Below are 14,677 nucleotides of genomic sequence, written 5' to 3'. Positions count from 1 at the left end.
GGAAACACAAAGATATAGGGTAAGTAGGATGGGATTTTATTTGGCTCACGTGTCTGCCGTCCGTTCCGGGTCTTTGGGGTTGCCGTTCGTAAAGGTGGGGTCTCCTTCAGGGTCAGTACAGCAGGGCATAGAAGGTCCTTCCTCTCTCTGCCTTTCACACTCTGACACGCTCAGAAGGGTGCCGACTGAACCTGTTTGCAGCCTTGACCGCGCCTTAAATACCATTCCCTGCTCGTTAGGAAACAGGCTGCAGCTGAGTCAGTACCTTTCCATTCTGCTCACTCATGTGCGCTGTCCAGGGTCCTGGACTGCAGGTAGAGGGATCTCCCCATCACCTCTCTAGGAAGATACGCTCCTTCCCAGACCTCTCCTAATGCGTGACGTCTGCGCGGTTGTTCTGCGCGGGTCCCTCCAGGGTTCTCCACCCACGTGGCACAACATGCAGGAGCAGGGGTGCCACAAAGTAGACAAGCAAGGTACTGGGCAGAAGTCTCTGGGAAGTGGCCCTTTTATCAGGCCCACTGGTTCCTGGATGTAGAGAAATGTTGCAACTCAGCAGTGAATATTAGACTTGTTTACCACCTTAAGTGCTGCTGAGACCAGATATGATTTAATCCACAGGGAGGGAGTAATGTTCCCCCTTCCAGTAAATTCAGAAACGTCACATTCACCCTTGGTTGTGTTAAACGCAAACGTCTATTTCTCCCTTTCTTTTTAAGAACTATAGGGGGAAGGAAAAATATTATTTTTTACAGTCAAGTTTTAGGGGGCATTTGCATGGTTATTGAAGACTACTTCCAGTTAAATTTTGGGCAAACTTTAATGAGTAATGTACATAGCTTGTGCTTCCTCTCAAATCCCAAATCCTCCAGAATTCAGTGTTGTTTGGCTGTAGATGTAAAAGCACTACAGTATCATCAGAGAGAGGAAACTACAGTCTGGTGTTAAACTCAGACCTGAGTGCTGAGTGAGTGAATTGCAGTGTGGGTAGAATGCTGGGAGAATGTGATGTATGGGAGAAGTGGCTTTTCAGTGCTCTCACCAAGTGATGGAGGCAGAAATTAAATTTGTTGGTAAATATGACCAAACGTACTAAATTAGGACAACAGAAAAAAAGAACTGATGAACATACCATGGACAAAAATCCAAAGCTGGACTGGAGAAAATCACAGTAGTCAGACACATGAAGTAGAAATTGTCCTTCTACAGTGAAGCTTATCATCCTAATCATCTGAAAACTAGTGTCTAATGTGATGGAAAGACCTCATAATGACAAAAACATTCATCGTTATATTGCTCTACTTCCCATTATTTCACATGGATATCCTGTGTTTGAATCATTGCATGTGCATGTGTGATATCACTGATATAATCATTTATGACACTGAAACCTCCATCATGAAACACATCAGAAGAGTTTTAGACATATCTTAGCCCATGTGCAATTATCCAGGTTGAATGGCATATCTTTAAAAAGATTCAGTGATGACACAAAATGAACTTTTTCTTGTTGAAAATAGCAGTGTGCACATGTTCTCTATAGACGCTGTTCACACACCAGAGCTCCTCCAGGTTTTTGAAACTTATCCATCCATCCATCCATTATCTGAACCCGCTTATCCTGATCAGGGTCGCAGGGGGGCTGGAACCTATCCCAGCATACATTGGGCGAAAGGCAGGAATACACCCTGGACAGGTCGCCAGTCTATCTCAGGGCACACACACCATTCACTCACACACTCATACCTATGGGCAATTTAGACTCTCCAATCAGCCTAACGTGCATGTCTTTGGACTGTGGGAGGAAACCCACGCAGACACGGGGAGAACATGCAAACTCCGCACAGAGAGGCCCCGGCCGACGGGGATTCGAACCCAGGACCTCCTTGCTGTGAGGCGGCAGTGCTACCCACTGCACCATCCATGCCACCACTTTTTGAACCTTATCCTCCAGCTAAATGAAACCTGCCATTTGTTCTACACTCCATTATCTGCTTTTGGTTCCTCTACCCAGAATAGAAGTCCAAATCCAAAAATCACAAAAGTCGAAAAAGCCAGGCAGAGTTCAAAAACAGTGAGGAGCAGGACAGCACAGGGCACAGGGCACAGGGCACAGGGCGTAGGGCACAGGGCACAGGGAACAGCACACAGGGCTCAGGACACAGGGCACAGGGCACAGGGCACAGGGCACAGGGCGTAGGGCACAGGCAGCTAGAACTGGGGTGGGGGATAGAATACAGAATGACAAACTAGCAAAAAGAAACTGAAAAGGACAGGTTTAAATAGAATAACTGTGACAAATGAGACACAGGTGAGCTGAATAACAAGAGACAGGAAGACATGACTTTTGAAAACACGACTATTTTAACAGCAGTTTGTATGATATTCTTGTCAAATTTACAAGAATATTGCACCTTGTTTGATAATATTATTGTCAATTGATATCCATGTTCATGTTTTGTTTTTCAGAATCAATGGCAGATATAGTTGTGACTGAGACGGGTGCGTGGGGGTTGGACCCAAAATGCACGACTCAGAAACAATAGTAATATAAAAGACCCCTCAGGGCTTTATTCGGGACGAATCCCAGGAGAGTAGTCAACACAAGCAAAGTCCATACACGTAGATCCAGCCAAACAAAAAGTAAACAAACAAAAAGCACGGTGCCGAGGGAAGAGGCAAACTCGTAGTCGGTAGACGTGCAGGGAGGTCCGGTAGCAGGAGAGCTGTCAGCGGGGCAGATGAACAGACGGACGGCAGGCAGAGGCAACGAAGCGGGAGTCGAAACCATGAAACAATCAGCGAAGCAAAAGTACAAAAACGGTAGGCAAGGACGAAGTCAAAAAACAAACGATGGTCACAAAACAGAAATCAATAAACAATGGTCGGTAAACAGGCGTGGATCGTAACGTGTAATCAAACAGTAAATAATGCTCAAGAGCTGCGTGGTAAACAGAGGCAGACAATTTCGCAGTGAACAGTAGCGCGACTGGGCTATAAATGCAGGTGTAGACAGGTGTAGACAATTACTTAGAGCGTAGCAAGGAAATGGAAAACAGGTGCGATGGATGACAAGTTTAACAAGGAGATTAGTAATCGTTAGTAATAAACCTATCCTGCCCTAGCATTAGTAAATTAGTAAATGACATGCACGAGAAACGTAAGGTAACATGAACACATGATTAGTCTTGTTAGTTTCTACCCAATCCTGATCTAGCGTTAGTAGTTTTAGTAAATAGACAAATAGAAACACTAGGGGAGTGAAGGACAGAACGAGAGAGAGAGAGAGAGAGAGAGAGAGAGAAAAGGCGGAACGCAAGGCTTGCGGAAAAACATGTAAAAGTGTATGCATAACAACGACCAGTTAACGTAACAATAAACATGCATCGAAACATAACACAAAGCGAAACTAAGACGATAATCACTCAACATAACCAGGTAATATAATCGTAACGAAACATAACTAGACATGACGAGAAAATAAATCGTAACAAGAAATAAACTAAACAACATGACGAACCTAGACTAACATAATACATGATAGGACACTACGTGACTAAGACAACATGAATAACATAAAACATGGCGAGACAGACCTGAAACGTGACAGTGACTCAGTCTCCATCAGCTCAGGCTGTTCTGCAGGGAGACTATATTATGTAATTTGTAATAATTTCTAATTACTTTGCCACATAATTACTCCCTGGGCATCAGACATTTCTTGTTCTGAAGCAGTGCTCTGACATAAGATACCAATTTCTACATGAATTAACTGTGAATGAGTTGAACACAAGGTGGCACAGAACCCAGCAGCAGTGGACAGCAAGCAGTCCAGAACAGTGAGTCACTCTGTCCAGAACAGTGAGTCTCTCTGCCCAGAACAGTGAGTCTCTCTGTCCAGAACAGTGAGTCACTCTGTCCAGAACACTCCCAGCACACATTACAAACACTGCTGTTACACACCCTGACCATCAGAGCATCACTGCTGCTTCTGATCTGATACTCCAGCACCATCATAAAAGAGCTGAAACTACAGTCTGATATGCAGTCCTGTCCCCATCATAAAAGAGCTGAAACTACAGTCTGATATGCAGTCCTGTCCCCATCATAAAAGAGCTGAAACTACAGTCTGATATGCAGTCCTGTCTCCATCATAAAAGAGCTGAAACTACAGTCTGATATGCAGTCCTGTCTCCATCATAAAAGAGCTGAAACTACAGTCTGATATGCAGTCCTGTCTCCATCATAAAAGAGCTGAAGCTACAGTCTGGTATGTAGTCCTGTCCAATCCTGTGAGCAGCTGGAATGTTCTGTTAATGCACACAATGTTAGGGAAAAAACAACAGTAAATGTTGCATTGTAATGACTATTACAATCTTTTTAACTGAAGCAGAAAATAGTTCATTTTAACCATTTGTTGAAATTTTCTTACCCTATTGGTAAATATTAAAACTGTGGGACCTCATTGGCAATATCTTATCTTATTTGGACTGAAATTTATTTATATATTTTTTGCAGTGAACATGTATCCCAGCCCTCTATAGACCCACTGCTGTTCACACATCAGAGCTTCTCTAACTGTGTGTGACAGGATTTGTATAGAGGAAGGGGCTTTGCATACCTGTCCTGCCTCACTGCTCCACACACTTTAAGACCCCCAGTACTGATCAGTGACTGTCCAGTCCTTTCACAGACACTGACACAGGCAGCACTATGATGATGTCAGTCTTTCTTCTGCTGGTGATGCTGGGACTCTTTGTACAGGGTGAGTCATTGAAATTGCAAAACATTTTTCTGTATTTTTTTTTCTGTACAATAATATTGGTTGAAACAATTAAAATGTTTCTACCCATTTCCATGTTTTGTTTTTCAGAATCAATGGCAGATATAGTTGTGACTCAGTCTCCATCAGCTCAGACTGTTCAGCAGGGAGACACTGTCTCTCTACGCTGTACAACCAGTGTGGGTGTCGATGACAACGACATCAGCTGGTACCTGCAGAAACCTGGTCAGGCTCCTAAACTTCTGATTAAACACTCCACAACTCGCGTGTCTGGGATTCCTGATCGTTTCAGTGGGAGTGGATCTGGGACTCAGTTTACACTGAAAATCACTGGAGTCCAGGCTGAAGATGCAGGAGATTATTACTGTCAGCAGGAAGAAGCCACTCCGTTCACACAGTGATACAGAGCCGTACAAAAACCTCCCTCAGTCAGACTGCACAGAGACTGCACTGCTGCAGCTGGGACCTACTGCAGGTGCTGAGGGGGGAGGCACTGATCTCTGACACCAATACTGCCAGCAGGGCTGTAGGGGGCCACAATGAGCTGCAGCCCTGAACACACACCTCTCTGTGCTGAAGAGGAGCTGCTCTGTGTCACATACAGAACCCATAGCAGAGCTGCTGCTGAACCACACACACTCCTGTACCACAACATCACAGACATCACACAGTGTACCACATACACTCCTGTACCCCAACATCACAGACATCACACAGTGTATCACACACACTCCTGTACCCCAACATCACAGACATCACACAGTGTATCACACACACTCCTGTACCACAACATCACAGACATCACACAGTGTATCACACACACACTCCTGTACCACAACATCACAGACATCACACAGTGTATCACACACACTCCTGTACCACAACATCACAGGCATCACAATAATAATCACCTGGGTGTTGGGGTTTCAAGTAGATGACTTGAAATATCAGCGGGTTTGAGTTCAATACACACATCAGCATTCATGTCATTAAAGCTGTTTCTGTTCAGATGCTATGCAAGTGACTCTCAGCTTTGCTGGACTGAATCACAGAATCAGATTTTACTGTGATGTGAATCCTTACAGAGACCTGATCATCATTTTTGTAAAAATGGTCATGGCATGACAGTGTCACACACTCCAGGGAATACAAAGCATTTTTTTCAAGTGTTAAACAAGCATAAACGTATCAAATAATATTATTATGTACCCTCTTTTTCAGATTACATTGCACAAACCAGCATGAACATGAGAATGTTCAGCATGAAAATATCAAATGCTATTAATTTAGGGGATTTTTTAGAACTCAAGGGGCATGCACATGCATCCATTGTGTTTCAGGCATGATTCAGTAATTGATATTACCAGAACGGAAAGTTTCAGTTCAGGGAACAAATGTTTTATTGGGAACCTTGAATTTCTAAAAGGGATATGTAAACAAACAGACATCTTTTATTCACACAGGATTAGAATGAATAAGTAATGCACCCACTCTGGGATATGTCACCATGTTGAAGTGATGAAGGCATTGGTGCAAATCTGTTCTCTTGTCATTCATTGTTTTCATCTCCAATCCCACCAAAGTTGGAACGCCCAGTTTGTGAACTACACCAAGCATGGTCAATACTGCCAGCAGAAGACTGCATTCTCTTCCAAAAGTAACACCCAACATCAGCCAGACACTTCTGTTCACACTGCAGGCACAAGCTGCACATGCACACAACAGGGGCAGAGAGCACGCCACAGGCACCCAGACGGCCAACAGGGGGCGCTCCAGCAATGAACACTGCTATCCCTGCTGACTGAATCCCTCCCATAACCCCCTTGGGCGACACAAAGCCAACATGGACCGACCCTGCAGGACTGCCAGTCACAGTCAGCCTGAGACCATGCTGCTCACTCACTTACTGCAAGTGGAGATTTTACTGAGTGATCTACCCAGCAGCCCATTTCAGTCTCAAGACTCTTTAGAACTTGCACTTCCATAATGCTTATCTCTACTTCATCCCTATGTGCTTTTAGGTAAACATCAAGACTATTCATGTTCAGTGTTATTCATTGACATCTTTACTTTAGATGTGCCTCTTGATCACCTCTCATCACTATTATACCTCTCTGCTTGCACAATGAATGCCCTCTTTGCTGACATTGATGTATCAGAAGAAAGAGAATGAACAAAACCAAACCACCAGACATGAAATCTCTAATATGAGACTGATGCTGCAGCAGGTGTGAGGTACAGCCCCCTCCCTTTCTCACCTCACTACAGAAATGACCCCTCCACCCTCTCATGTTCAAACAGCTCTCAGTGGTGGGTATTTTGGGCTGTGGGGGTGAAACTCAGATTTGCATGTGCAGGTGGGGCAGGCTGGTTCTGCTGTCCCTCGGTGGGACTGACTCAATCTCAGAATAGAGCAACACTGTGGCCAGGTGTCTGGGCCGTCCCCAGGGGGTTAGTGTGAGCTGAGCACACATCCTGCTGTACAGAACTGCTCTGAGCACGCTGCACACATCACTGCTCCTCTCAGCAGGCCTCCAGAGCTGGGACTGCCCCTCCTCAACTGATTCCAGATCAGTTCTTTCACACACAGTCTCTTATCACCTCCATCTAGTCTCTGTGTGAGAGCACTATAAACTGATTCCAGATCAGTTCCTTCACACACAGTCTCTTATCACCTCCATCTAGTGGAGTCCACTACGACCAGTAAAAACCCAATAACATTTAAACACTGCATCAAGTTATGCATAAATAATATAAAAATCAAGGTTATAAGTACATAGCTGCCCCATATTCTTTGCCAAATTGCATTTCTATAGATTAGGTTCAAGAGTAATTTTATTTGGACAAATCAATAAAAGTAATTATTATACTCAGGTTGCATTTCTGTGTGGTTTGTCCAGACACTTATGTCAGCAACACTCTACAGATCAGGCAATTGTGAATTATATGAATAAATCTATTCTTCTATTCTTTGACAATTTACTTCAAGCTATCTATCATTATCATCACTTGTAAATGTGTGTGTGTTTTGCAAAAGTATTTCTCGTGGCAAGAATATAATTATGATTTAATCAAAGAAACGGCAGCCCAAAAACCACAGGATCATCAGAAGCACGAATGTCTTTAAAAAAATAACAGCCAGAGACACAGTAGTTCTTCAAAGAGTCTTTATTATGTCAATGATATTGATCTAACAGCTATTCTCAAAACCACACAAACACAAATAAGAATGCATATTTGTTGAAGAGCACAAGCAGAGCACATGTCAGATATTAGCACTGAAAGCTCAGGCTGGGGGAAGGATTCACACACAGGCTCAGCTCAGTGTGACAGCAGTAAGGAGCAGAGAGGCTGAGGACAGAACAGGGTAAAAACAGTGTGACCAGAGTGTGTGAGCTGGGCCTCCACCCGGCCTACTAAGAACAGTGGGCTCTCCTCAGTGTCTGAGGGGGGGCAGACAGGGAGCCCTTTGTGGCCTCACAGGTCAGTGACCCTGCCTTCACCCAGTCGTTCTCACTGAGAGTCAGGGAGCTGCTCCAGCTGTACAGGCCGTCCTTCCCCAGGACCCCCACACTCCCGGCCACGCCCAAGCTCGTACTGGTACCGTCCACTTTCCAGCGCAGAGTCCAGTCTGAGGGGAAGCCCTTGTTGGCCAGACACACCAGTGTGGCCTTTCCCTGCTTCAGCTCCACACTGGAGGGGGGCAGGACTGTGAGGGTGGGAACTGTGTCACCTGGGAGACACACAGAGACGTGAGGTCAGAGAGTGGACACACCCCCAAGTGTCAATCATTCTGTCCTTACAATGACACATGACTGAGACACAGAGAATGTCAGGTGTTACTCATAGGCAGTGTCTGAAGATCATTTATCCTGATTTGCTTCATCTTGTACAGCATAAAGCACATTGGCATGTTTTAAGGTTCTATGTACTTGGATTCCATTATTCCCAGAACCTGTGACTGCACTTTACAATGAAAAATGCATCACCACAACAAAACTGTTTCTTAGTAGTTACAGTTGTATTTTGCTCCACTTTTGCACCTCAAAAGTGGCGCAAATCTCTGTCAGATATTTTATTGCTATATCCTTATAATTATACTTTATGATTTGACAATTATATGTTAGTTGATAATGGTATTATGCTCTGAAAACCTACAGAATAATGTTCATTTGTGGTCCGTCTCATTTACAAAATAAATACGCGCTAAATTCGACAATAATACAATAAAAAATGGCTTCAAATGATTGACTAATTCAGCAACAATGTTCAGTACATTGACATTTCTCGTTTTTTATGATTCAAACCAATGGTGTCGAGTAGCTACGGAACGTTATGACACGAGCCTGGGACTACAGAACAGAAATGTGTCATGTAATAGACATGTTATTCATCCAATAATACGGTCATATATTATAATTATAACATTATCAAAAATAAAGTCAAATATCATAAAACGAACGAATTGAATCAGCAATACAACCATAACGTAACCATAAGTACAGTCCTATTTTATTCAAGTATGTAAAATAAAGAACTCTTTGACTTCGGTATTTTAAGTTTTAGAATTCAAAATAGTCCGGTTATGATTCATAGGCTATATCATGACTTCTATCATTTAATTTAACGTGATACAAATAACATCTGGCTGCACTTCAAACTGCTACAGAGCTATTTATTTAGTACTGCACGGAATAAAGTGAATTCAGGACTGTGTTCTAAACATCAATGCGATAGGTAAAAACACTGTTTGAATCTAGTGGGCTAGTTTAAATTGCCAAGCTTATTAAAATAATTGAACCAACATCTAACGTCGGAAACCTGCAGTATATTTTAAAAATTACAGTAAAAATATCGATGTGGACGAAGCCTATCTGAAAGAGAGATTATTTAGGCTACTTCCAATTGGCAGTTTTGTTCCGCCACCGAAAGTGAATCCGAGTGAACAGACTCATTCACGAGCCGTACAAAAACCTCTTGCTCAAAAGACACTGCCGCCCTATGCCTGTTCAAGTGCAACTTCACGCCGCTTTTCAAACGAGTCAATCATTTGCTTGTAAAAATGTGTCACATTTTATTTGATTTTATGCATCATTACGCAAATGTACTCTACTCTACAAAGCGTTTCTGTGGGCAAGATTTAAAATAATTTTAAATCAATGGCTAATCTTACAAGGATTCCTGTTATTTAAGCATCGCGAGAATTATGAAAAATTTGATTAACGAAATCTAACATCGAAAAATGACAACATATTTAAAAACATCCATCTGGATATATCTGAAATAGAAATTACTTACGTCCAACGGACAGTTTTGTTCCGCCACCGAAAGTCCTCCACAGTGATACAGACTCATTCACCAGCCGTACAAAAACCTCTTGCTCAAGAGACACTGCCGTACTAAGCCTTTTTCATTCTGACTTCACGCAGATTTTAAGTCAACCATTTATAATGTGTAAAAGCATACCCGAAGCTTTTTATGTTGGCATATCCTACACAAATGTATCCTACTCTCTTGAGCTTTTCAAATTCATTTTTTTTTTCTGTCTAGTTTAACGACTGACTCGGTTGTAATAAGATATAATGTGAAATATACAATACTAGCAATTCGCAAAAACTTTCAGCAAAATTTGTGTATAACAACTGATCGAATCTCCAAATATTTTTGCGGAAAATCTTGAAAAGTCTTATTGTGCAGCAACTTACTGCCGATTTCCAGTTTGGTCCCACCACCGAAAGTCCACCACAGTGATTGGGTATGATTAACTGGCTGTACAAAAACCTGCCTGTTGTACAGATAGTTGATCCGACCCACTGTGTAGTGTTCTTAAGTCCCCTACTGGAGAATTCTGAAACGACCATTACGATGGTATTATGAAAGCTGATCGGGTTTCTCCTCATGAATTTTATTTTATTTTCTCTCATTTGAATAATTAATTTTAAACATATTTAAACATTCTGTATAACATTTCCATAGATCCAGAAGAAATGATAAATGACGTTATTGTGACAGGGGTAGCCGTGCGAGATGCGCAGATGAGCGCTGCCACAGTGATAATTATTCATTTTTAATTTGCTTTATCATAAGCAGACCTAATTTTGAAGACAACTTCTTGAGCCAGTGGCCAATTCAAATTCAGTTGGCGTTTTGCCTTGATCAGTAGCAATGATTTTCTGACAGATAATGGTTTCCTAGGGTGACATGGCATAACACCATCTGATTACGCCACCTTTGGAATTACATTTACATTTTACATTTACATTTTAGTCATTTGGCAGACGCTTTTAATCCAAAGCGACTTACAAGTGCATAGGTTCTACCATAAGTCAGAGCATCACATCCAGAAACTAGCAAAATACACAGGAAATGCTGTTCTAAACATAGTTGTCATCAGAAGTGCATTTTTTTGACAAGGATAGGGATATCAGAAAGGAGGGGCAGGGGAAATCAGGACAGAGGACTACGGTAGAGTTTGAAATGGTGGGTTTTGAGTCTGCGTCGAAATAGGGGGAGGGATTCTGCTGTTGTGACAGTGGTAGGCAAGTCATTCCACCACTGAGGAACCAGAACGGAAAACAGGTGTGAACGTGCAGCTCGACCGCCAGGTGCACGTAGAGAGGGAACCGTAAGGCAACCAGAGCTGGCAGACCGGAGTGGTCTAGCTGGGGAGTAGGGAGTGATCAGGGATTGTCTGTAAGGTGGGGCAGTCCCCTTAGCAGCCTGAAATGCCAACACTAGGGCCTTGAAACGGATGCGTGCGGCAATAGGAAGCCAGTGGAGGCCAATGAGAAGCGGGATGACATGAGCCGACCTGGGCTGACTGGTGATCAGGCGGGCTGCAGCATTCTGGACCAGCTGGAGGGGCTTGATGGCACATGCTGGGAGACCGGCTAGGAGGGAGTTGCAGTAATCCAGGCTGGAAATGACGAGCGCCTGGACTAGGAGCTGGGTGGCTTTCTCAGTCAGGAGATGACGGATACGGTGTATATTATACAGAAAGAACCTGCAGGTTCTGGCAGTGGAGGATACTTGTGGAGCCAGGGTGAGGCAGTTATCAAGAGTCACCCCAAGATTCTTTTCCGTACGGGAGGAATTACACCCAAATAAATAGTTTGTACAAATCAAGGATTTATGAACAATCCCCACATCGGTACGTTCAACTAAATGAACAAACAGAGATGAGGATTCAATAATAAAAACATCCAGTTTATTCGTTACAACCCTAAAAACACAATAGAAAAACCCACACAAAAACCTACGGGATCCCCAAAAATACAAAATTAGCCGGTAGGTCTTCCCCACCACAAGGGGCGCTACTGGGTGCGTGTGGGTACAAGTCCGTGGAGGGTGGAGGACTTACTGGAAGTGGAACTTAAAGGTCACTCACTCGTGAAGCTGCCACAGGTACACACACACACACACACACACACACACACACACACTGTAAAGTGGTGAGATACAGACACTATGAATATATCACAAAATATTCTACTTCTACACACACATGAAAGCATGCAGTGAAAAGAACAGCACTGCAACGAAAAAAGTAAGCCACCCCAAAGCCCCAACTCCATCAACAGTTGGTTTGTCAATAGTAGGAATAGCTACTAAGGCAAGGGTCAAACCCAACAGGTAAGGCATTTCCTTCGGCAGAGTTTCTGCAGCCTCCTGAAATGCCTGTTAACCTAGCCTATTCGCTAGTTAGGGTGTTTTAGTCAGCAGTAAATAGTAACCTGTTACACTAGGGAGACCAGTTATATAGCTGATGAATCAGGTAACTAAGGCCACACAAAGCACTTTCCAATGAATGTGTCTTATTCACTCATTCCCACATGCACTCACAGCCCAACAGTGAAAGGTTGCCTTGCAAGGCAGGGAACAATTAGGGGTAAATTCTGTGTCTTGCTCAAGGACACTTCCTCACACCCAGAGCAGGGGAGCGCACTCTCCAACTGCCAGATGACCACTCAACCTTCTGAGCTAATGTTTCCCCACATACAGTTTCGGCCTTCAAACATAATTTGTTAACCTTTCTGTTGCTTTCTACAGTCAGCCCTCTTTACAAATTGTGAAATTAAGGATCCTATTTTATTTGGAGACTTATTCATAATTCAATGAAAGATTGTCCATATTCTTCACCCAAAAGTGTCACAGAGCAGAATACTGGAATCACACGCAGACTGAGAAACTGTGAGAGAAACTGTGAGAGAAAGAGGGATCTTTATTCATCAAGTCAGACAGGTACACAGCCAACAAACAGGAACAGCACTTAGTGATTGGACAGGCAAGGGTCAAAACCAGAAATCAGTCTGATGGGGCAGGCAGGGGCAATCTGGCGAGGGACAAAGAAAACAGACAGGCTAAAAATACAAAACTAACAAGGAAACAATGAGGATCAGGTGGGTGCAATGAAACATGAGAGAACAAATATCAGGTGTCAGGCGTGGTCAGGAAAGGAATAAACTCAAAACATGGAAGGGAACACAGAACTCTGAAAACACATAAAAACATAGAAATCAGGAAATAACTAGGATATAGGGGCACAGGATGTGACAAGAAGAGCATGATATAATATCATTTTGTCTTCATTTGCAGTTAGTGCTAATTCTCCAGTTTTTAAATACAATTTTCTTCATTATCAGTTGTATAGATATCATAAAACTATAGTAAGTAAAGAGAAAAAAGGACTTCACTGAATCAGGAAATAAACACAATAAAACAGCAATTCACTTTTATTACTTTTTAGTGCATCCTGGATAAACTAACTGAATAATTCCTTGTTCCTGACTGATGCCCTTGACTTTCTAAGCTCCCATAAAAGACTGTCATGAGAATACATAAAATGTAAATGTATTCAATACATACACTCAGTGACCACTTTTTTAGGTAGACCTGTACACCAGCTTATAAATGCAAATATTTAATCAGCCAATCATGTGGCAGCAACTAAATGCATAAAAGCATGCAGACATAGTCAAGAGGTTCAGCTGTTCTTCAGACCAAATGTCAGAAAGGGGAAGAAATGTGATCGAAGTGATTGTGGAATGATTGTTGGTAGAGGGCAGGGTGATTTGAGTATTTCAGGAACTGCTGATCTCCTGGGGTTTTCATGCACAGTCTGTAGAATTTTCAGAGAATGCTGTGAAAAACATGAAACATCCAGTGGGCAGCAGTTCTGTGGGCAAAAACAGATTGTTAATGAGAGAGGTCAGAGGAGAAGGGCCAGAACGGTTATGTTATGCCCTCATGTTATGTTATGTAACTTCAGCTCTTATTGACCATATACACATGTTCCCATACAGTTCTATGCCAGAAACAGATACAGTTCCATTCAAATGTGTTGGAACAGCAAGGCCAATTCCTTTGTTTTTGCAATACACTGATGCCAATTGAGTTTGAGGTCAAAATATGGACATGAGATGACAGATCCAGCTTTTATTTCCTGGTATTTTTATCTAGATTTGTGAAACAACTTTGAATATACCTTTTATATCAGACCAAAATAATCGGGAGGAACTTCATCATGCAGCAAAACAACGACCCAAAACACACTGCCAGCACAAGAAAAGACTTCATGAGGGAAAAAAAGCTTTTAGACTGGCCACATCAATCACAAGACTTGAATCGAATTGAGCAAGCATTTCTCCTCTGAAGAAGAGAAGTGAGGGGAATAAAGCACTGAAACAAACAACTGCAGTAGGCCGCAGTAAAAGCCTGGGAAAGTATCACAAAACCAGATTGCAAGCAAGGCATATTCTACCAAAGTGGTATTTGCTTTCCTTTACTTAAATACACTGTTCCAATATTTCTGCATCTGAATTATTAATATTTTAGCTGAACCCCAAATGTATTCAGTGTATTGCAAAAATAAAGAAATTGGCATTGCTGTTCTAA

The 14,677-nt window shown here is 42.6% G+C and overlaps 1 gene segment (V, D, J or C); it reads right to left on the bottom strand.

Moving 5' to 3' along the window:
* Positions 1-8,085: 8,085 nt before the first annotated feature.
* Positions 8,086-12,424, bottom strand: LOC133114166 (Ig kappa-b4 chain C region-like). The segment is given in 3 exon segments: positions 8,086-8,516; positions 10,489-10,596; positions 12,409-12,424. Coding segments are annotated over 3 exon segments (441 nt in total).
* Positions 12,425-14,677: the final 2,253 nt, after the last annotated feature.

This window comes from Conger conger, chromosome 16, assembly GCF_963514075.1.
Source record: "Conger conger chromosome 16, fConCon1.1, whole genome shotgun sequence".
In the NCBI taxonomy this organism is placed as follows: Eukaryota; Metazoa; Chordata; class Actinopteri; order Anguilliformes; family Congridae; genus Conger; species Conger conger.
This window is presented reverse-complemented; position numbering and strand designations above follow the sequence as displayed.